Here is a 22,583-nt window from a genome sequence, read left to right on the forward strand (position 1 = left end):
TGAATTATGGCTCTGCCACTCTGACCTTGGTCTAATCACCTAACCTCACTAGAACTTATTTTCTTCATCTGTAAATTAAGGTTATTGGATAAGAAGACCCCTGAGACTGCTTCCATCTGTGAATCTAGGATGCTAAGAGCGTGTGTGGTCAGAATCATTCCTGAATCAGCTATCCCCATAAATCAGACCACCAATTTTTTCAAACAAAACCAAAAATTATTACCAAGCTAGAAGAATGAAAGTGAGAAGATAGAGTAGTTAATTAAAACAACCACAACCTGACCTACTTAAGCATGTTATTGATGCCCTGAAATGGGATACCTAAAAAAGGAAGAGCATACACACATTTATTATCATAGCTTCACACAGAGGTGTAAACAACATATAAAAATTGCAATGACAAGGAAAGCAAAGGAGCTCAAAAAGTACCTTCACCAGTGGACATTTGATTTACCTGCCAAGACATATCTATGGAAGCCAAAGGCAATAGTCATTTAGAAAATAAACTCATGTGTAAACTCATAGAAAGGTTGGTGGAAGATTATGAGCAGTATTGCCTCATAAAACAGAGAGGAGCAATGTAGGGTAAAGAAAGCAGTTTAATGAAAACTTGGCGAGAGACTTAACTAAGCAAAGTCTGCCCAAGGGCATTTAAAGATGAAGCTAGAAGAAGCATAACAAACAGATGAAACATGGAAAAGATTTGCAAAGACTTTTTATAACAAAATCTTTTTTGCCATCAAAGGCAGTAAATCCCATATTTGGAATTAAGCATTTTGGTTCTGAATGTACTTATTGAGGTAGGAGAAATGGTAGAAAAGAGAACAAACATGGCAAAAAAAAGCTGGACTGGACCTAAGGCACGTAGAGGGATTCTGTGCTGGAGGAAATGCAGTTGTATGGGTATTAAAGGTTAAATTCATGTGGTATGTGAATTAAGGAAAGAGACCAAAATCATGGACAAGCACATCAGACCTCATTAATATTCCCAGAATTAACCAAGAAAAACCAATAGCTGACCTATTGGTCACAGCTAGGTGGCACAGTGGATAGTTACCACCATGTCAAGTGGACCTCCTTATGTAAAATTGATGGAAAATAAAGACAAATCGCAGTGGATAGACAGGAATGAATAGGGTTGTGATCTCTACAACTGAAAGAAGCATCCACATCAATGAGAATCCATTTTAGTGCATACTTGAATATATGATGGATTGGAGAGGATATAAGTTAAAGACAAAGAAAGTAGTAAGGAAGCCATTGCAGTAACTCAAATGAGGAGCTTACCCACAATACTGAACCAAAAACCATTTCCAAAATACATTAGGAAAGTAAAATGAACATAACTCAATGCCTAGGAGAATAGTGGTGCCATTAACAAGAAAAAGGAAGGTAGGTAGACAAACCAATTTAGAAATAAAAATTAGTTAAAGTTTGAAGGTATTAAAATTGAGGTTTGAGTAGGACATCCAAGGGTAGCCATTCAGTTGGAAATTAGAATTCTGGAATAAAGATTTGAGAATCATCTGTTTTGATATAATATTTGAAGCTGTAGAAGATAGTAAAAGACCAAAGGGGATAAAGAAAGAAGACTAAGAGCACAACCTTGGAGAAGGTTACTTTTAAAGCTCTTGTGCAAAAAGAGAGGTAGGCCACTCATGTAACAAGAAAGAAGGATAAAATGAACACTAAGATTTACATTGATATCCATCCATTATTTAAAGCCCAAAAAGGTGTCCAGTACATTGGGCAAAATCTCAATATTGTAGCTATAAAGCTGGAAAGAGCTCCCTAAAACAACCCCCTTATTTTACTGAGAACTGAGATCTAAAAAGAATAAATAATTCGCTCAAAGTCACAAAGTTGTGTGAGAATTAGAATTTGAACCAAGCTCACCTCGACCTAGAACTCTTCTTTTTATTACATCACCTTGCATCCTATGAAGGATTTATAGGACATGAACAAAAATCAAACTGAATAAGAACACATGGGCAAGTTGAAATCTGTGCCAGTGGTTGGAATACTAACAAAGATCTTAAAAATAAAGGGAAGAGGAACCAAAGTAAACAGAGACCAGACAGAGAAAGAATAGTCACAGAGGTAGGAGGAAAGCAAGGATCTTATAGTTTTGAAAAGTCAAGACAAGAGTTTCATAAAAAGGAAGAAACTTAGCAGACAAATTATATGATTCTTTTTATAATCTTTGAGAATTCAAGTCTCTGTCATCTTTAGAATTTGTAACAGATTTATGTGTTTTAAGATAAACATTAGTACTGTGGATTTTGAGAGGGGAAATGTCATCACTTCTTGTTACCTCTATGTTTGTAGATATTGACGAATGCAAAGATGGCACTCATCAATGCAGATATAACCAGATCTGTGAAAATACAAGAGGAAGCTATCGTTGTGTGTGTCCACGAGGTTATCGGTCTCAGGGAGTTGGAAGACCCTGTATGGGTGAGTTAACAGGAAATCTTACTAAATAGATAATAAAATTACTACTAATACGCATTCATACTCCAGACTACTGCCTTTAGTTATCTGCACTGAACATCTCAGAGAGACCTATCCTTTTTGAAATTGATAACTTGTCCAGATTGCATCCATTTAGATTTGACTCCTCTGATCAAGGAAAACTCTCCCCAATAATTCAGAAAATTAAAAGAATTCAGATATATGAACTCAAAATTCAGTCATATTGATTTCTTAATTTTCCTAGCTTAATGAAGACTAAGTTAACTTAATGTCTCCATGATACAACTTTGAACAATTCTTTACCTGCTTTATATCAACATTCCAATGTTACAATTAGAATTATGTTTTAAGGAACTTTTAAAAGTACATTTTTGAAAAATATACTTGTGATATATATATATATTTGTGTTTGTATAAGCATAAAGCCAACAAAGGGCAAAAATGCAAATAAAAAGTTATTTGCTATGGCATTTTGGTACTAAATGTTCATCATATGAGAACTATTTTTAATTATCCATAATAGTTGCATACATCCACATACATCAAAAAGTTCATTTTGTATTTACATAGATGGCCAAAATCAAAAAGATTTTTTTAATATGTTGTGAATCTCTTGTCATAATACTAGTTAATTTTGCTTTATAAACAAAAACATATAATGACTTGAAAGTTTGGAGTGGTCAGCCTTACATTCTTATCAAGAATATTTTTTTTTCTCTTTGCATAGTAAATATTTGTGAATCTATGATAAGTTCTTCCAACAATTAAAGATTGGTTACTGTGAAAACAAATTTATAGTGCACACTATTTCTGTTCATTTATATATATGTGAATATATAATATATGTATATACACAAAGACACAAGTTTGTAAAATAATTTATTATAAGAATTTCTAAATAATACCCCATATCAGAAGTTTTAAATATATAACAAGATAAAATTCATACAGAGAGAGAAAGAGATTGGCAGAACTTTCAGACCACATCAGCTCTAAAATTCATGAGGATTTTTTACAATTTTAAAAATTCTCATCTAGACTTCTTACAATTTCTCTCCATCTTGCCTCTGATAGAAATATTTTTTAAAATTCTTTACGAATAGGAGTTTTTTGGGAGGAATGTTAACTTTCCTAAATATTTCAAAATGGCATGATAATCTTTCATACATAAAGAGCTTTGTTGACAAAGTCTGATAGAAAATTTTGAGGAAAATGCAAGAACCCTATGGCATGTATTTGTTGGTACTTGACTTTTCGTGTATTCCTGGCTTTGGCAGGTAACGTCGTACATGTCCTCAGTTTCTTTCACAGACTGATGCTTTGTTTCTGTGTTGTGTGTTTTTTTTTTCTTTTTTTGAATTATGTCAAATGAGCAGACATTAATGAGTGTGAACAGGTGCCTAAACCTTGTGCACATCAGTGCACCAACATTCCTGGCAGCTTCAAGTGTATCTGTCCACCTGGACAACATTTATTAGGTGACGGGAAATCATGCGCTGGACTGGAGAGGCTGCCAAATTATGGTGCCCGTTACAGTAGCTATAATCTTGCACAGTACTCCCCTCTGAGAGACAACAATCAACCTCAACAGCATTACAGACAGTACTCAAATCGCTACAGCTCCTACTCAGAGTATAGAAACAGCCGAACATCTATCTCCAGGACTAAAAGGAATATTAGAAAAACTTGCCCTGAAGGCTGTGAGGCAAGAAATCACACATGTATAGGTAAATGTCAGTCATATCACATTGCCTTTTGTGGATGCACTTATTGGCCAGAGGTTACAAATTAGTCTATTACATATTTGATAGTTTGGGGTGCACTTGACCACGTGACCTCGAATTTGCATTTGCATTTCAGAAGCTACAGAAACACTAACATCCAATGCAATCACAAATTTAAAGACAATCTTTTTACATTCTTGTAGCCTAATAGTTCATTGTGTTTTGTTTGCATTTTCTCTTCTCCTCCTTTAAAAAAAATAGGTATAATTTTGCAAGTGGTGAAATGAAGCTCCCTGGGTATTTACAATAAACTTTTCAAAGTATATGTAAAATGAAATAAATAAAAGTGCATATGCAGTGCTATATAAACCAACTCCCTTAGACAGTTGCTATTCCTGGCACTGATTCAGAAGTCAAATATTAAGCCTCATAACAAAGTATTAAGTAATATGTCATAAAACAACTGGTTTGACTAATTTTAGCATGTTATTAAAGAATATGAGGAAAAGGCTGACATAAAGTTGCCACCATTACTCTTAAATCAATCTTTTGAATACACTTCACAAAATTCATAGACCTTTAATTTCATTTGCCTTCAAAAGGTCACTGTAAATTCCAAGTCAAGGTTTAATGTTAAGTTTTGAACATAGATCTATCTTAAATAAACATTTAAGATGTACATTTTATTATGTTTTATAGTATTTAGTTATATAATATAATAATACATATTAACATGAAGAAGATTAATATTAAGACGAAGGAAGGAAGAAGAAAATATTTAGTTATTGGTCATTCCTTAAACACAATACTAAAAAAAAATTATAAACTAAAATAATTTATAATCTGTGAAAATCAGAGTTATAGCCAAATAGAATTCTAGTCCTCTCCTTGGAGTTTTAGTTCATCTCTCCTCCGTAACCTCTTTCCTGAGCTTTGTTTTCATGGTTTTTGTGATATTTGTTCTACCTTTGTAATCCATTCAGTAACTCTAATGGCTTTTTTCTGTGTATTTCAGAGGCTTTCTTCAGGGCTCCCTCAGCAGAAAAACTCATCCTATCTAACCTGTATTTAATTGGCAAATCGTTCTTCCATCCTTGATTTCTACTCTGAGATTTTATTCTGAAGGATCTTTGTTCTTGAATTTTTAAACATGCCATTTGACAGTATAATAGATAGCTTTTATTACTCCCTTCATGTCTTCTTCTCCTGAGTCCTTATCATTGTTAGTACCTTTATCTTACCCACTGCCCATTCCTTAAATTTCATAGTCCCTGGTAATTCCCCTCTACCTTTATATATATTTATGTATGTGTGTATATATATATATGGTTAACCACTTCTTTATTATTTCATATGCAGGATTACTCTAACCCCCATCAAGATTGTGTGTCAGCCACTTGCCTCTAACCATTCCAAATGATTTTGTCATCTGCTGACAGGGTCAACTTCCTTCTCTATCATTTCCACCTTGATATTCCTTTACCCCTTTTGGTAATGGTACCCATTCTTTTGGTTCTTTTCATTACCTCACAGATCAACATCTTACTTTTTCCATCAAAGCTCTCTACAAGTTAGCAATCCTACATTCCGTCTGAGTTTTTGTTACATCCCAGTAGGCATATTCCAACTCATCTCCATTGTCATCTTCTTCCCCATATTTTTTCCTGGTCTATGCCAAATGCATTGAACAACCTTCCTACTTATTTTGTACCTGCCAAGCAACCTAGTTCCTTCTCTTTAATTCATATCAAAAAGGCATACATCTCCAACAAACTGTAATTTTTAGATTTTTCTTTTCATGCACTAATCTTTCCAGGTACCTCTAAGCACAGAATACAGTGCTATACACCTGGATGAGCAACATACTTCAATAGTAAGGAATTGAACTTAAGAGGATATAAAAAAGTTCTTCTCTAGCACATGAATGAGTATGTGATTAATTGATTTGGTCCACAAAAAAGTTTCAGAACACTATTCAGATTGTCAAATTATTTTACAACAGGGATTGTTAGGTTGTTTGCCAGAAGGGATGATTTTACAAAGCATTTGAATGTTTTGTTTTTATTTAAAAATCAAAGTAACATGATAATATTATATCAGAGGTGAGCTAAAATTGAGTTTTTTAAAGTAAACTCATTTCACTGTTTTAACATGAGGGATGAATACAGAAGTCAGTTTTGAAGGCAATTCTCCCTTTATCAAAATTACACTTGAGTCTACTACAATGATTTCAATTCATTCTATTGCTCTTTTATGAATTTTGGTTTCAGGTAAGTTATAACAGGATAAAATAAAAAATAATTTCCAAATGGAAAATGATCATCTTCATGTGTATTATCTTAATGTAGTTAATTTAAAGGCTTAAGTCAAAACAATTTACTTTTTTCTCCTTTAATCTTATGCTAGTTTAGACCTTATAATCAATTCATTTTTATCTCTTCATTAATTTAGCTGTTATACTACCGTTTGATGATGTGTACTTAGAGATATAATTATCCTTATCAATCAGTCAATAAAATTACTATGTGTCAGGCCCAAGGAGAATGTATAGAGCAAGACAAATCTCAGACCAAGAAAATCATATTACACATTTTGAAACCCAAAGCATATTATTTTTTTTTTTAAAAATCAAGATGTCTTTCCAATTATCTACTGCTACCCATGAGTGTTACAACAGGTAATAAAACTGATTAATACTACTTTTCTTGAAAAATTATTTGCTTTAATATGTAAAATTCAGGTAACCTCATAATCAAATAAAAATCTCTCTAACTTATAGTTTTAGAACTGTAGAAAATTATATATGTGTGAATGAATATATATCCCAATTGATCAACCAACAAATATTTATTAAATGCCTACTATTTGACAAGCAATGTGCACTTGGAATACTAGTATGAAAATAAAATAATATCCATTTATGATAAGTATTCTAAAACAAGAGATAATAATTACAGACAAAAATTTAGAGAACTAAACATTACTTAAATAAATACAAATATATACAAATAGTTAAAGGTGATTTGAGAGGGAGAGTACTAGCAGCTGGGAAGATCATGTAGAATATTCATGTAGAAATATGGTACCCAAGCAGGAATTCATTGTTCTAGGATGGCTAGTACAAAGGCACAGAGAGGAGATGTTTGTAAGAAACAGAAAGAAGTGAAGGCCAGTATGGCTGGATCAGAGAGTATAAGATGGGGAGTGATATCCAGGGAGACTGGAAAGATAGATTGGAAATAAGTTCTATAGTTTTAACAGCTAAACAGAGGAGCTGATATTTTATCTTGGAAACAATAGAAAGCCACTGCAATTGATTAGTAGTCGCATGGTCAGATCTGCATTTAAGGGAAGTAATTTTGGCAGAAGAGGGTGATTAGATGGATTGAAGTGGTAAAAGACATTCATATGCATGGATCTATGTATTATAAACTTCATCACATGTGTATTAAGCTAAATGCTCAGACTGTAATTATGATTACTATTACACAAATAACTTAAACAGAAACTGAATTTTCTGGATAATGTAAGGAATTTAGCACATCATAGTGGTTAAGTATATTTTTTAAAATCTTATTTTACCTATAGATTATGGTTAGTCCGTGGCTATCACACGTACAAAAAAAAGAGGTTCACATTATATGCAGCTTAGCCTATTGGGACTTTATTTTTTTAAACAGATATAGTAGGAGAAAAGCATCAACATTTTGATATAGGTTGCAATAACATTCATACAAAAGCCTTAGATGTTTTTCTTTGCATAGTAATAACTTGGTTTTAGCAGTTTAAACCTATATTTATAACCTGTATTACAGGGTTACACATTGCCTTTTTTTTTCCTGAATAGATATTGATGAATGTGAAAATAGAGATTCCTGTCAGCATGAGTGTAAAAACACCTTTGGAAGCTATCAGTGCATCTGCCCACCTGGCTATCAACTTATGCCAAATGGCAAAACATGTCAAGGTAAGAATGTTTCTCCATGTTAACTTACCATGCAAACAAGAAGCGATAATTGCTATTTTTTTTTTCAAATAATACATCTTTTTTCTATCCCTTCCTCTTTCCCACTGATTGGGTTTTCCTTCAATTCAATTCAACTGAACAATCATTTATTAAGAACTTACTACATGTCAGTCTTTTTTTTTAACCCTTACCTTCTGTCTTATAATTGGGGTTAATCGCTTGCCCAGTGTCCCAGGAAGTGTCTGAGGCTAGAGTTGAACCTAGTACCTCCCACTTCCAGGTCTGGTTCTCTATCCAATGAGCCACCTGGTTGTCCCTTATATGCTAGTCTTAATATAAATACTTCCTAATACCTACAACTATCCAAATATTTAATGGGATGCCTCAGGAAGTGATGTTCTTCTAGGGCAGGTGGGATAAAATACTTGTTAAGGAAATTGCAAATGTATTTCTTGGTCAAGAGCAAGTTGGACTGTAGGACCATCCAACTGAGACCTAGGCATGACACTAAGTTATAATAATTGGCATAATGTAGCCCTATAAGTTTTTCAAAGTGTTTTGCACACATTATCTCAATTATTAAATACTATGTAGAAGAAACTGAAGTTCAGAGAGAATAAGTTACTTGCCAAATTTCATGCATTTATTAAATGGTCAAGGTTTTCCTTCAAATCTAGGATTTTTTTCTACCATATCACACTTCTTCTCTAGGTTCAAAAAATTAGAACTCCAAAAACAGAGATCATTATCCTGTGTCCAAATTGTTTCTACCTATGAAAATTACAAATCCAAAACACTAAATCTCTTAGGATGTTCTTTGCATGAATGAGCAACTTTTTTTGAATCTTCCTCTTATGTTTTGTTAAGTATTCTTTCTCTAAAAGGAGGAAGAAAGGTTAGATTTCTTTCGTCAGAAATGAGGTAAGACCAGTGAAGGTTACTACTTTATTTTGACAGACCTCTTATCTAATGACCCTTCTTAACTTTCATCACCTTTACAGAAACAGACACACTTCCCATTGTCCAGTTGGGAAATGGACCTGAATAATGAAAACTTCTGTGCCATACAATTATATATTTTAAACTTTATTTAATTTCTTCAGTACTCCTCTACCCAATACTATGCAGACTGCATCACATCTACACCTTAGTGCATATTTATCCTGAGCTGCTACAGACAGAAATTCATCATCTCCACTGGCATAACCTTTAATAACCCAGAGTCATTTCTGTGCCCCAGAATAGCACCAAAACAAGACTTTAATCATTCAACAGATATTACATATTTTTACATGCAGTTTACTGTTTGAGACACTAAAATAATAATACTTTTGCATACTGCCTTTATGCTTTAATGATCATAGTTTCATTAGTTCTTAAAAAAACTTTGATATATAGCTAGACAAAGCATTATATTAATTTTACAGATTATTTTAATTAATTTTATAGATTAATATTTAATATAATTTATTTCGTTTTAATAATTTATAATAATATAATTAATTTTACAGATAAGGAAATTGAAGCTCAGAGAATTAATAGAATAATAGAATTGGAATAGACCTCCTCAGTCAGAGGATACAAGATCTTGTAACAATTAGTGGAAAAACTAGGGCTCAGGATTCCTGATTCCTTCCTAGTCTAATGTAACTATCCTTCATCAAAAGCAGTGTGATTATTGGAATATTGAGGGAGTGTGACACTGACTGTGCTCTGAGACCTCATTCTGCAACACCTTCCCTAAATGTCAAGAATGCAATACAGTTGGCAAAACAATCAGAGCTGTAAAGAGTCCTCTCCTTCAAACTATATTCATGGTCAACACCATAGTGACTTAGCCCTCTTCCTGACTCCTGTACCAAGCAACCTGGTTGATATCAAAATACTTGGAGGAACCAAGTTGCCATAGGAAAAATTTTGCTCAAGTTTAAATTCTGTTGAATCCACAAGAAATAATGTTTCTTCTCTATGGTATGCAAGTTTGTTTTTCAGTGACTCTTGTCAGTTTCATTAGTCCAAACTATTTTTCAGATCTCAGTTATGCTTTGGAGAATGGAAAATTATGTGTAAAAATTAAAAACAGGTGGGATGCAAAATGTTTGCAATTTAAATGAATTTCATTTTATTGTGGTTTCATAAAGACATGAGAGAAAATAATTAAGCCACTAAAAATTCAACTATAAAAGGATATTTTTAAATATCTTTAAAAAGTTAAAAGTATTTAGGAGGAACAAAAGACTTCCACTGATTCACTGAGCTTTTTTTAATATTTGAATGTTAGTCATGTAAGCTAAATCAATATTGAAAAAAGTAAATCATAATGTAATTGATATTACACAAGGACAGATAATAGATTCAAATAATATGAATCTATAAAATACAATCTGGAATTTTCTCAGACATATGGAAAAAGAAACTATATTTCTCTATACTAACTTTCAGTCCCACTCACTAATTCCTAGCAATTTTCAATTTATATCCTATATACATTGGATTACAGCACTAGGCTAATATGTCCATATATGCAAAAATGATCTATAATTTTATCAGATATATGGATCATAATGTATTGCTTTGGTGAATATCTAAATATTGCAAGAATCTACTTTTTCTGAAATGACCATAATACTATCTATCTTACACACACTTGCCATATGGACTATTATGAAAATACAGATCAGAAAATGTCTCTAGACTCCAAAAAAAAAAAAACTCTTAAATACCTTCTTTTTATTTGGAATATAAAAGATGAAAACCCCAGACTAGAATTTAAAGCTCTCTACAATCTGGTTCCCACCTCCCTTTCCAATACTATTTATATTCTTCCCCTTTCCATGCTTTCCATTATAGCCAAACTGTCCCAGTAGCTATTTCCTTTATATGACTTTCCATCTCTCACCTCCGTGCCTTTGTACAAATTCTGCTCCAGACATATACTTAAAGACTTTCCAACTATTTCAACCCATTTTGAATTGGCTTTTTATGGAAGCATTACTATTTAAACTTTTTAAACTATTTAAACTATTTAAAAAAAAAGTCACCAGGAAACAAGCATTTACTAAGCTAGGCATTGTGCTAAATGCTGGGGATACAAAGAAAAAACAAAAGCAGTCCTTGGCCTCAAGAAACTTATATTCTAATACCTGAGGCACTGGAATGGGTATGGCTATGGTAGAGAAAAGGTAAACTTAGAGGCAAAGGCACAAAGCCTCCTGCAGATGGTGGAGTTTCGGCTGAGGATCAAAACGACTGTACTCAGTTTCTGGCAGAAAAGAACTTGCTCCTGATATTTAATAAAAACCAGACATTACCACATTGGCAGCTCAAAAATGCACCACTACTCTTTCCACTAACTGGTTTGGTTGTGGTAGTGGCCGTTGTTTTTTCGTTCTTTGGTTGGTAGATTTTTTTGCCTTGGAAGACAATAATTGGTACTCTAAGGAGTCTCCAAGCTCATAAGCCCTACAAAAGTTCTAGTGAAACTAGATAGCCACCATAATAACAGACGAAACATACAAGACAGTCCTTTGGAGGGGATTATATAACGTAGGGCATTTGGCACAAACAGACCCATCCCGGTCAAATTTAACCAATAAAAGGCTGTGGTCATTTAAATGCTATCATTACTCAGACAAGTTTCATTTCATATGTTGTTCTCAGTCCCTACCAAGATAGTGGGGTGCTAGCCACCAAACTTGAGTTCAAATCTGTGTTTCATACACTATCTACTATTAAAAGTATTACTGAAATAAAGTGGGCTAGAGTTGAGGTTTTGAAGGAGCTACATGGTACAGTGGATAGAGTGCTAGGTCTGACCTTAGGCAATTATTAGCTGCATGACCCTGGGCAAGTCACTTAACCCTGTTTGCCTCAGTTTCCTCATCTGTAAAATAAAATGGAGAAGGAAGTGACAAATCATTCCAGGATCTTTGACAGGAAAACCCCCAAAAGGGTACTTGACAGTCAGATATGACTGAAAATCAGCTGAACAGCAGTAAAAGAATAAGTGCTGCCCAGGAATCATATAGCCATTATTTGTCAGAGGTGCATGAACCTAGTTCTTCATCTCCTGTGCCATGTTACCTCACAAACCAAGACATATAAATAAGTTAACTCATTATCTGATGAATGGCTAACAGGATTAGAACCCAGTGTATCGAATCCTATCCCCACCCCCCCCCATCTCTATTCCACTAGTTAACCAGGACTGGGAAGAAATCATTCCAAAGGTAAGTATAGCCCTACCCAGTGGTCTCAACAGCAAGGGAACTGTATAATAAAGCCCCAAAGGCCTTTCCAACTCACAGCACTGAAGAGCTAAAAGAAAACTATCAGACTTTATTTAAAGGGAAAAAAGCACCAGAGTTCCCTAGGCTGAAATTAACTACCCCCATCCCCATCTTCTCAGATTCAAAGTTCCCTCCTTGGCATGGGATTGGTCCATTTACGGACCAATCCCACACCAGGAAGTAGGGAGGTGTGGTCCCTCCCTAGCATGGGATTGGTCCAATTCAAAACCAATCCCATGCCAGGAAATAGGGAATGTAGCCCCTCCCCAGCACTGGGGAGAGAGGGGACCCCTGGGGCATGTTGGGGTATGCAGTCCCCCAACCACAATAATTTTTAAATCCACATTACCAGTACTGTGGTTCTTTTTTTATCTAATTAGATATTGATGAATGCCTGGAAGAGAACATTCATTGTGGACCCAATCGAATGTGTTTCAACATGAGAGGAAGCTACCAGTGTATAGACACGCCGTGTCCTCCCAACTATCAACGAGAACCTGTTTCAGGGTAGGTCTCACTTTTTTATCCCACATTTTCTTTCTAAAAAAATTCCCCAACTCCTCTCCCTTTCCACAAATACCATCAGATTGTCTTGTCCGGCGTGCCCAGTGGTTGCCATTTTTAGGGGAAGTAAGTTTACAGTCTATTCATTCTTTATTTCTGAAAAATAATGAGATCACTCAAAAAGAACCAGCCTTTACTTCTGGCTGCCATTGTTTTCTGTGGCAGAATTCTGCTCCATTAGCTAACTTTATTAGATAGAGAATGATACTTATTTAACCTTTAAAACATTCTAGTTTTACTCATTATACCATAGGCTTTTTTTTTTTTTACATTTTGTGATTTTTTTCTTTTCTTTTTCTTTTTTTAACATTATTTTATTTGGTCATTTCCAAGCATTATTCATTGGAAACAAAGATCATTTTCTTTACCTCCCCCCCCCCACTTCTCCCATAGCTGAGGCATGATTCCACTGGGTATCACATGTGTTCTTGATTCGAACCCATTTCCATGTTATTGGTATTTGCATTGCTTTTGGTTTAAAGAACGTAAAGAAGGGTCATTTCTATCTCTCAATGAGAGAATGGAAATATGTAAAGATGATTCAACATTTCTGCTTATAAACTTTTTAGCCTTTCTTAACTTTACTGTTCTCTGCATCACTATCTCTTTTGTGTTTGGATTGAACTACTATTATTTTTCTGTTCTCATATCCAAAAAAATGTGCTAACAGCATAACATTCCCAAACACAGGGAATACTGATAATGGGTTTCACCAGGTGGAGAGGGGATATAAATGTACTATGGTCAGAAGCTGGCTGGAGCCCGTCTCCCATGTCCTCTTGACAGGGCCCAGAACCCCCAGAGAATCATGGTTAAATTTTACTTCCTCCTATGGATCAAGAATCATTTTTACAATGGGGCAAAGAGAAGTTTTGACTTTATGAAACTGAGTAGGCAAATGATTGATTAGTAGTTCCTGAAAATGATCCTATATGTACTTTAATTCTGCTTTTTAGTAAAACTTTATAAAGTACAAAGGTTCTTGACCTGGGGTCTGTGAACTTTGAAAAAAATCTAAAGTTTAATGACTATATTCCAATGTGATTAGTTTATTTTTTAATTTAGGTGTTTTATTATTTTTTTCAATACTATTCTCAATGGCCACCTCATCAGACTTCCAAAGGGGTCCATGACACCAATATGGTTAAATAACCTCAGCTATGGTGTCAATGCCTTTTTTTAATAAAACGGTTTTGAGGATTAATATCCCTTATTCTTAACAGACACTCTGATCTGTTAGGTTTATAAAATGTCCACAGATTATCTAGCAAAAAAAAATGTGTATGTTCTTTTATGAGCATGTACATCCTGTATCTTCATTAAATACACAAAATATCCTTATCTAAATATAAGGAGACTTCCATGAGGACAATACTGTGGCAATAGCCCTACTTGAGTTCTTGAATGACTTTCCTAGCAAATATGCTCTGGCAGATTCTCCCAAGCTAGAAAGGTTCACATCAAATCCTCCAAGCAGAGTGTTTTTTTTTTCTTTCTTAGACCTATTGAGGCACAGAGCGACTTATCAGGAATAAACTGATTACTGGATAATTCATAATTAATTAGCCATGACAAATAAGGGAACAAAAAAGTGAAATTCCCTGGACACCAAAAGTCTAAGTTATTTGTTTCAGCTAGAGAGCATATTTGGCCTTTATTCTTTTAAACATATCCAACCAAATGATAAAATGTGCCATTTCAGCTTTGGAGGCCACTGGTTATCCTGGGTTGGAAATGGGAAAGCAAGCCTTTCCAGCATTTTAGAATCAACCTCTATTAGTCTTCTGCCAGCTTAGCCTCTGAAAACCCAGGGATCATTTCCATGCCAAAATGAGGCATCAGAACAGGACCCTGTGGAACCGTCCACATCTTTAGCTTTTAGCAGACTTCCTTAAGTTCTCTTTCCAACATAACCAGTCCTCAACTTTGAATGTGTTATAAAATCAAATTAATGAACATTTATTAAGTACCTATGGATCAGACATGATGCAAATTCTAGGGATGTTTTTTAAGTTAAAAAAAATAGAACTGAGTGCCTCAAGGCACTCAGTCTAACTGGAGAGACCACATGGAAACAAATATATACACATGAGATACAAAAAGGATAAATTGGAAATAAACAGAGGGAGGGCCCTAACTAAATAAGGAGAGATCAGAAAAGGCATCTTGAAGAAAGTGAAATTTAAATGAAAATCAAAGAAAGCCACAATTATGAGAAAATAGAGTTCCAGAAAGGAGGAACAGCCAGTATAAAAGTGCATAGAAATGAGATTGAATGTTCTGTGTGAGCAACAGCAAGGAGGCCAGGGTTAGAAACTTTCATTTACATTAACTATTTGTAAAATGGAAAATATTTTCCCATAGAAACAGTATTTTAATGATTTTCATAGATCAAACCACAGAACCTTATTTTTCTCACCTACCTTAAATAACAGTACCGTAGAGTCTAACTATCTTATATACTGAAATTTCTATTAGAAAATACATTGAATTTAAAGAATATTCCTTGAAATATCTCTTCTTTCCCTCTAACCGCACTCTCCATTACCCTCCTCAAATTGGATTAGAAAGTACCATTTCCTCTTTCTCTGTGTGCTAGACAATGGAAATAGACATTACTGTTGGGATAGGACTATACGACTGTCCTGCTATAAGGATTCCTTCCAGGAAAAATAATTTAGAACCTTTCTGTCTTGGTGGTTTCCTCTGTTACCTCATTGGGTACACAAAAGAGTAAAATAAGTTTTATTAACACTTTAAAGGAAAATGTAGACCTAGACCACTCTAGATATTTTAATCTCAGAAAGCAGATATGAAGGTAGGTAGGGCATAATGAGGAGAAAGGGAAGGAGCTAGGTACACTGCTACTGCTCATGAAAACCACTGTTAATCCCAAGACAAGTCCTTGCCACCTCGTTGGATCCTAGGGTGAAATGATTAGCAAGGATAAAAATGTAGGGGGCAGCTGGGTGGCTCAGTGGATGGAGAGCCAGGCCTAGAGATGGGAGGTCCTGGGTTCAAATCTAGCCTCAGACACTTCCTAACTCTGTGACCCTGAGCAAGTCACTTGACCCCCATTGCCTAGCCCTTACCACTCTTCTGCCTTGGAGCCAATCCACAAGGGTTTAAAAAAAAGAATAAAAATGTATATTAGTGATAACAGTCATTCCAGGCAGCAACAGAGAAATAACAGAAAGAAGGAAGGGAAGAAAACCATAAGAAGGGAGAGGCAAAACACCTGGCTCAGGTAAGGATTCCTATATTATCTACAGGAAATTTCCAATTTATCCTTTTTGTATCATTTGTTTTGTATATATTTGTTTCCATGTGGTCTCTCCAGTTAAACTGAGTGCCTTGAGACACTCAGTTCTATTTTTTTTTACTTAAAATACATCCCTAGAATTTGCATCATGTCTGATCCATAGGTACTTAATAAATGCTCATTAATTTGATTATAGATGCCTAAAGAGAACACAGAGAAACACACATCACATAATATCAGTCCAATATTTGGAAGAAGCTTATTGTGATACTTGGGCCCTCTGTTAGTGTGCTAAGCATTGAACACTGAATGTGATTTCAAATTCCAGTGGAACTATGAGGGTTAATGCACTTTAAACAAGTAAACTTTCAAATTCAGAATCGGTTGAAAGCCAGGAATTTAGAACTTTGATTAGACTTCATTAATCTGTAATCATACGCCATGATGTTTTGCAAAACCCCAAAATTGTAGTCAATGACAATCACTGTGAGCTTAAAAATCAATATATAATAACTCCAAAGGTTATATTTTATAAGGTTTATTAATATAACTAAAATTTTTAAAAATCTAGAGTAAAATGGGATCTAACTAGTTGGGGTGCTAGAGAAGAGAGAAAGCAGGCAGAATAACAGTCAACTATATACAAAAATATGACCATGCAAGTGGTAGAGAGAGGAGAGGAATTCTGGGAGATACTAATGGAATTCTGGGGAACATAGTTCAAAGGTACAAAATTTCCACTTATACATCACCTGCGCAATACTTTCTCTTGTCTCAAAGACAAATAACTGCCTGTATTGTATGTGTTTATCATCTCCAGGTTCTGCCTCAAAAATTGTCCACCCAATGATCTGGAATGTGCCCTAAGCCCATACGCCTTGGAATACAAACTTGTCTCCCTCCCTTTTGGAATAGCCGCCAATCAAGATTTAATCCGGCTGGTTGCATACACGCAGGATGGAGTGATGCATCCCAGGACAACATTCCTTATGGTGGATGAGGACCAGACAGTCCCTTTTGCCCTCAGGGATGAAAACTTGAAAGGAGTTGTCTATACAACTCGACCTCTGCGAGAAGCAGAGACCTACCGAATGAGGGTCAGAGCCTTGTCCTACAGTGCTGACAGAACCATTGAATATCAGACAACATTCATCGTTTATATAGCTGTATCTGCCTATCCATATTAAAAAGCACTCCCCAGATTAACTCGTGTAGCTTAACGATGTTCCTAGTGGGAATAACTGCCCCTTTCAGAGTCACCTTTCCATCTTCTTCTAAACAGTTGTACACTTTGCAACTTGAAATGGTGCTATGCTCTTTCTCGTGCCTGCCTCGGCACTGCTGAGTTGTTTCCAGTATTCCGTTGGGGTGTGTGTGTGTGTGTGTGTGAGAGAGAGAGAGAGAGTGTGTGTGTGTGTGTGTGTGTGTTTAATGAGGTTTGAACAAACCTATATTATGTGCTTTATTTATTACACTGGAGCAGTAAGTTTCCAAAGATTGTTCTGAACACCCAACAGTGTGCATCAGGGGGCTAGTCAACATAGTAGTTTAGTGTTCTGAGCTGTTACTACCATCATGTTTCTCCTTTTCCAATGTTAATTGAAGGCCATATTTTTGGTTATTTGGCCATATTTAGAATGATGAAACTGGTTACCAAATAATCTACTCAGTACTTATAACTTAAGATCATGCTTTTCTTCCTATTTAAACTCTATAAAAGGACTTATACACATACCTTCATTTCCTTTAAAAAAAAAAGACATACCACTTAATTCAAAAAAGAATGCAACCCCTAGAAGGATTAGTCTGTCCCAAATGATGTTCATCTGTTTTACTTACTTAACCTTCTAAATATGGATCTTTCAGTGATTATGTGAACTTAGCTGAACCATTTGTGGACTATAACCAAAACCATGAGTTCTTCCTTAGAGACTATTTTTATGGCATGGATCTGAAACTTTAGTATTTTGACATAATCTTTCCATTCATTTAACACCACAACTTTTACATTCCAGTATTCCTTATATACATGGGCAGTTGAAAAGATTTTTTTTAAAGAAACTAATGGAACCATTTTTCTCCGAACTCAAGCAAGTTTGGTTTAGTATAACATTCAACGTCAAAACACTGTACAAAGGCGGTGACAGACTCTGGAAGTAATTTGCCAAGATGTATTCTATTTTTAAGAAGTGTATATATGTTACCTTTGTGTGTATTTTCTATGCAATATCTCAGTGGATTGTTTTTATTAAAATACTGTACCAAAAAGTGTTATGCCAAAACAATCAAAATAAAAATTCACATCCCTTTTATTAATACTTTTGTCAGTCCCTAAAATTTTTATTATTTAATCAGAATCATATCCCAGTTTCCTTCTTTCTTTTCCTTTAGGTGAATTAAGTATCTGTCCAAGAAAAAAAAGGTAAAATAATTTGAGCTGTCTCACAAATGTCACAGTGCAAATTCACATAGAAATTGAGATTTAAGCTGGCCCACAACCTCACATTCAGATATATAATTGTCTAAAATGATGGTTGACTTTTTCAAATATGAGTTACTTTTAACATTTAAAAAAATGTTAACTGAATGATAGTTGTAGTATTAGTATCCATTGAGAAGAAGAGAGGGAAGGGGATTTTTTAAGTGCTTACTATGAACTGGGTACTGTACTAAGCACTTTACTCATGCCCCGTTTGATTCTCACAACAATCCTGAGATGTAGGTGTTATGGTGATCCCCATTTTACAGTTGTGTAAACTGAGGCAAACATTAAGTGATTTGCCCTGGATAACATAGCTAGGAAGCATCTAGAACTGGATTTCATTAACTCTTCCTGATACCAGACCCAGGGTTCTCTCCACTGTACTACCTTAATAAAATACATAATTTTAAAAAAGATCTTTATCAATTCAATACTTTAAATGAACCTGTCATTTATTCATAGCAATTTTATTTTCAACTTTATGTACAAAATTTTTTTTAAGTCTTCAGGAGGTATGTGGCCTTATTTAGAGATTTATAAATTTCTTGCAATAATTCCAGGAGTTTGGAGCTTGCAAATTGGCAACCATCACTCTAAACCAACCAAAGTGGTTACTTAACACAATTCATTTAAGCAAATATTTGTTAAGTATTTACTAAGTGCTGTTGGTAGGGGCTGAAGACTCAGAGACAGAAAGAGAACTCATCAAGCAATTTACATTTTATAGAGAATACAAGTTAAGCAAATGGAACATAATTTGAGGGGAGAGAACACTGGACAGTGAGGAGGATCATCAAAGGCTTCATCCAGAGCAGAAAGTGTAATATTTGTTGGGAAAGGATGGGAGGAGGGAAAATAGGGGATAAAGTGAGGTTTGTAGCAGAGTATGGAGGAGTTGAGGGGAGAGAGGGAATATTGCTTGGTGAAGCAAAGGAGAAAGATGCCCCCTGCCGAGAGGAAACAACAGGGGTCTGATAAGAATTGTTTGTCCTGGAATGACTGAAATGATGTTCAGCTCTCTCTATGACCAGAAAAGATAGCCACTTATCTGACTGCAAATTCAAATAATATAAAATTTAATAACCCATAGGGATTGGAGATATATTGGGAAGGCAGGGCAAGGGAGGTCCCTAAATAAGTTTGGAGTCTTCCTCGGCTTTTAGAGCTGAGGCCAGGCCCCACAGGCTGGTGGAGGGTTTCTCCCACTCCTGTCTTCTGTGCCAGTTTTGTCAATTTCAGAATCTTAGCAGTAGACAGAAAGCAAACAAGAACAGTTCTAACCTTCAGAAGCCTGTGACTTTGGGCTGAACAAAGTAGAGGTACTCCACTCCAGACTGGGCTGAAATAGCTCCTCCCTCCTCCCACACCAGGAAGGAAGTTCAATCCAGCAGGAAGGAAGTGCTAGTCACAAGACCCAACTACCACTCCCAGTTGCCCCTTCCCCCACCAACTGTCAGTCTAGTTTCCTTTCCACAAAAGCAACATGAAATGAACTTTAAATGAAGATCAGAGTTCTAAAAGTGAAATGAGAAAGGAATGGCCTCCTTCCTCAAACAAGGAAGAGACACAGAAGGGAAAAATAGAATGCAAATTTGGGGAACTAAAAGTAGGTCAATTTAACAGGTATATAAAAGAGATTCAGGTGAAATAAATTTGGATGGGTAAGCAAATTGAAGAGATTGTATTTTAAACTAGAGTCAACAAGGCAAGGCAAATCAATAAATATTTATTAATTTGTGCATACCATGTGCCAGGCACTGCATTAAGTGACTCAAATACAAAGAAAGTAAAAGAGACAATTCCCACCATCAAGGAGTTCACATTCTAAATAATAGAAAATTAACATGTAAACACTTGGGTAGAAGCTCAATATATGCAGTGGCAAATGTAAGTCATTCTGAAAGAAGAAATTAGTCTTTGCAGTGATGGGGAAGAGCAAGGGACTGGTTGAGGACTAGAGAAGGCCTCCTGGAATATGATTTAAGTCAAGTCTTGAAGGAACTCGAGGAGAGTAAAGACAAAGGGGTAGATAATTCTGGGCATGAGGACCAACAACTAGTACGAAGTCACAGGCTCTCCACATATAGCTCAGTGTTACTGGGTAGAGTAATCCAATCATAGGTAACCACCGCATTTTAAGGTCTGCAAGGCATTTTACCACTGTTGCTTATCAACCCAGTGATGGAGATGCTGATGTCATCCCCATTCACAGATGAAGAGACAGGCTGAGAAGTGTTAAAGGATTTGGCCTCCATCATACAACTAGTAAAGGGTTAATTCAAAGTTAGGCCTTTCTAACTCCAAGTCTTACACTCTTTCCACTAGTCAAAGCAGTAAAGGCAGGAAGGGGATCACCTATTGCCTGCCATTTACAAATCTTCTGCCTTGAAAATACTTAGTATTGATTTTAAGACATAAGGTAAGATTTTGTAAAAATACATATTACTCAATTCTACCCAATATTCTAACCTTCCAATTTTTTTTCTAGATCCTTATTCCATTATCCAATATGCAAACATCCTTCCTAACTTTGTGTAATCTGCAAAATTTATAAGTATCCCATCTAGGGTTTGAGGAAAATGTTAAACAATTCAGAAATCAGTAAAGACCCCTGTGGTATTCCACTGGAGACTTTCTGCCAAGATGACATAAAATTCTTTTTGACTCCTCTTTGAGTCCTATCATTCATCAATTTACTATGAAGGTGAAAGGGCTGAACTCACCTATAAAACAGAAAAGAACAGCAGGGTGGATTAAAAACCAGAATCCCACAATATGCTGTCTACAAGAAACACATTTAAAATAGGGAGACACAGAGAATAAAAGTAAAAGACTGGAGCAAAATCTACTATGCCTTGACTAAAGTAAAAAAGTAGGAGTAGCTCATGATTTCAGAGAAAACAAAAGTAAAAATTGATCTAATCAAAAGGGATAAGGAAGGAAATTACATCAAATTAAGCATATATGCACCAAGTGACATAACAACCAGATTCCTAAAGGAAAGGTTACATGAATTACAGGAGGAAGTAGATAGTAAACCATTACTAGTAGGGAACCTAAACAGTCCCCTCTCAGATATAGATAAATCCAACCAAAAAAACCCAAAAAAACAAAAAACAAAAAAAAGTTGAGGTAAATGAGATATAGATAAGGAAAGAATTCCTTTAGGACATGCAAGATGACCACTATAAACACAGCAAGACAGAGGATAGGGTGTCATTTGTAAAGAATAACTCAGTTGAATCACAGAATATAATGGGGAAAAAGCAGTACCAAAAGAGACAAGAAATATATTTAGGGGTAAGGTTCTGGTGGATTTTAAATGCTAGAGTTTATATTTTATCCTAGAGGCAATAGGGAATCACCGGAGTTGATTGAGTAGGTAACTAACCTGTTTTGACTGAGCTTATAGAAAATTATTTTGATATGAGTGTGGACTGGAATAGGAGATAAATGAGACAAAAAGAACAATTAGGAGGCTTTTGCAATATGTTGGTGAGAGGTCATAACTACTTGTGTTTGAGGAAGCAGAAGTAATTGGACTCTATTGGTTTGTTGGGAACCAGCTAGATATGTCATAAAGAAGAGTGAAAAGTCGAGGATAACACTATGCTTACAAACTTGAAATATTAGAAACATGATAATAGTTTTAATAGAAATAGAGAAATTTGAAAGAAGAGAGATTTGTTCATGAAGATAATGAGTTTTGTTCTTTTGACATGTTGAAGGTTATGTGTCTTCAGGGTATCCTATTTTAAATGTCTATTAGTAAACTGGTGATATGGAATTGAAGCTCGGGGGAAAGCCTAGGTAAGACTAG

At 35.1% G+C, this 22,583-nt stretch overlaps 1 protein-coding gene across 3 annotated transcripts in view; it reads left to right on the forward strand.

Annotated features, from left to right (window-relative positions):
• The window catches only part of HMCN1 (hemicentin 1), a 520,282-nt gene extending 501,683 nt beyond the window's left edge, over positions 1 to 18,599 (forward strand). For 2 of the 3 annotated variants that reach the window (XM_001375804.3, XM_056815652.1), the window contains 5 exons: positions 2,329 to 2,457; positions 3,852 to 4,202; positions 8,047 to 8,166; positions 12,836 to 12,962; positions 17,102 to 18,599. In XM_001375804.3, the coding sequence (XP_001375841.2) occupies positions 2,329 to 2,457; positions 3,852 to 4,202; positions 8,047 to 8,166; positions 12,836 to 12,962; positions 17,102 to 17,468 (1,094 nt within the window). In that variant the 3' untranslated portion in view covers positions 17,469 to 18,599. The remainder of the gene's footprint in view (positions 1 to 2,328; positions 2,458 to 3,851; positions 4,203 to 8,046; positions 8,167 to 12,835; positions 12,963 to 17,101) is intronic. The other variant, XM_016430009.2, reaches the window with a different exon arrangement.
• The last annotated feature ends 3,984 nt before the right edge of the window (positions 18,600 to 22,583 follow it).

This window comes from Monodelphis domestica, chromosome 2, assembly GCF_027887165.1.
Source record: "Monodelphis domestica isolate mMonDom1 chromosome 2, mMonDom1.pri, whole genome shotgun sequence".
NCBI classification, from domain to species: Eukaryota; Metazoa; Chordata; class Mammalia; order Didelphimorphia; family Didelphidae; genus Monodelphis; species Monodelphis domestica.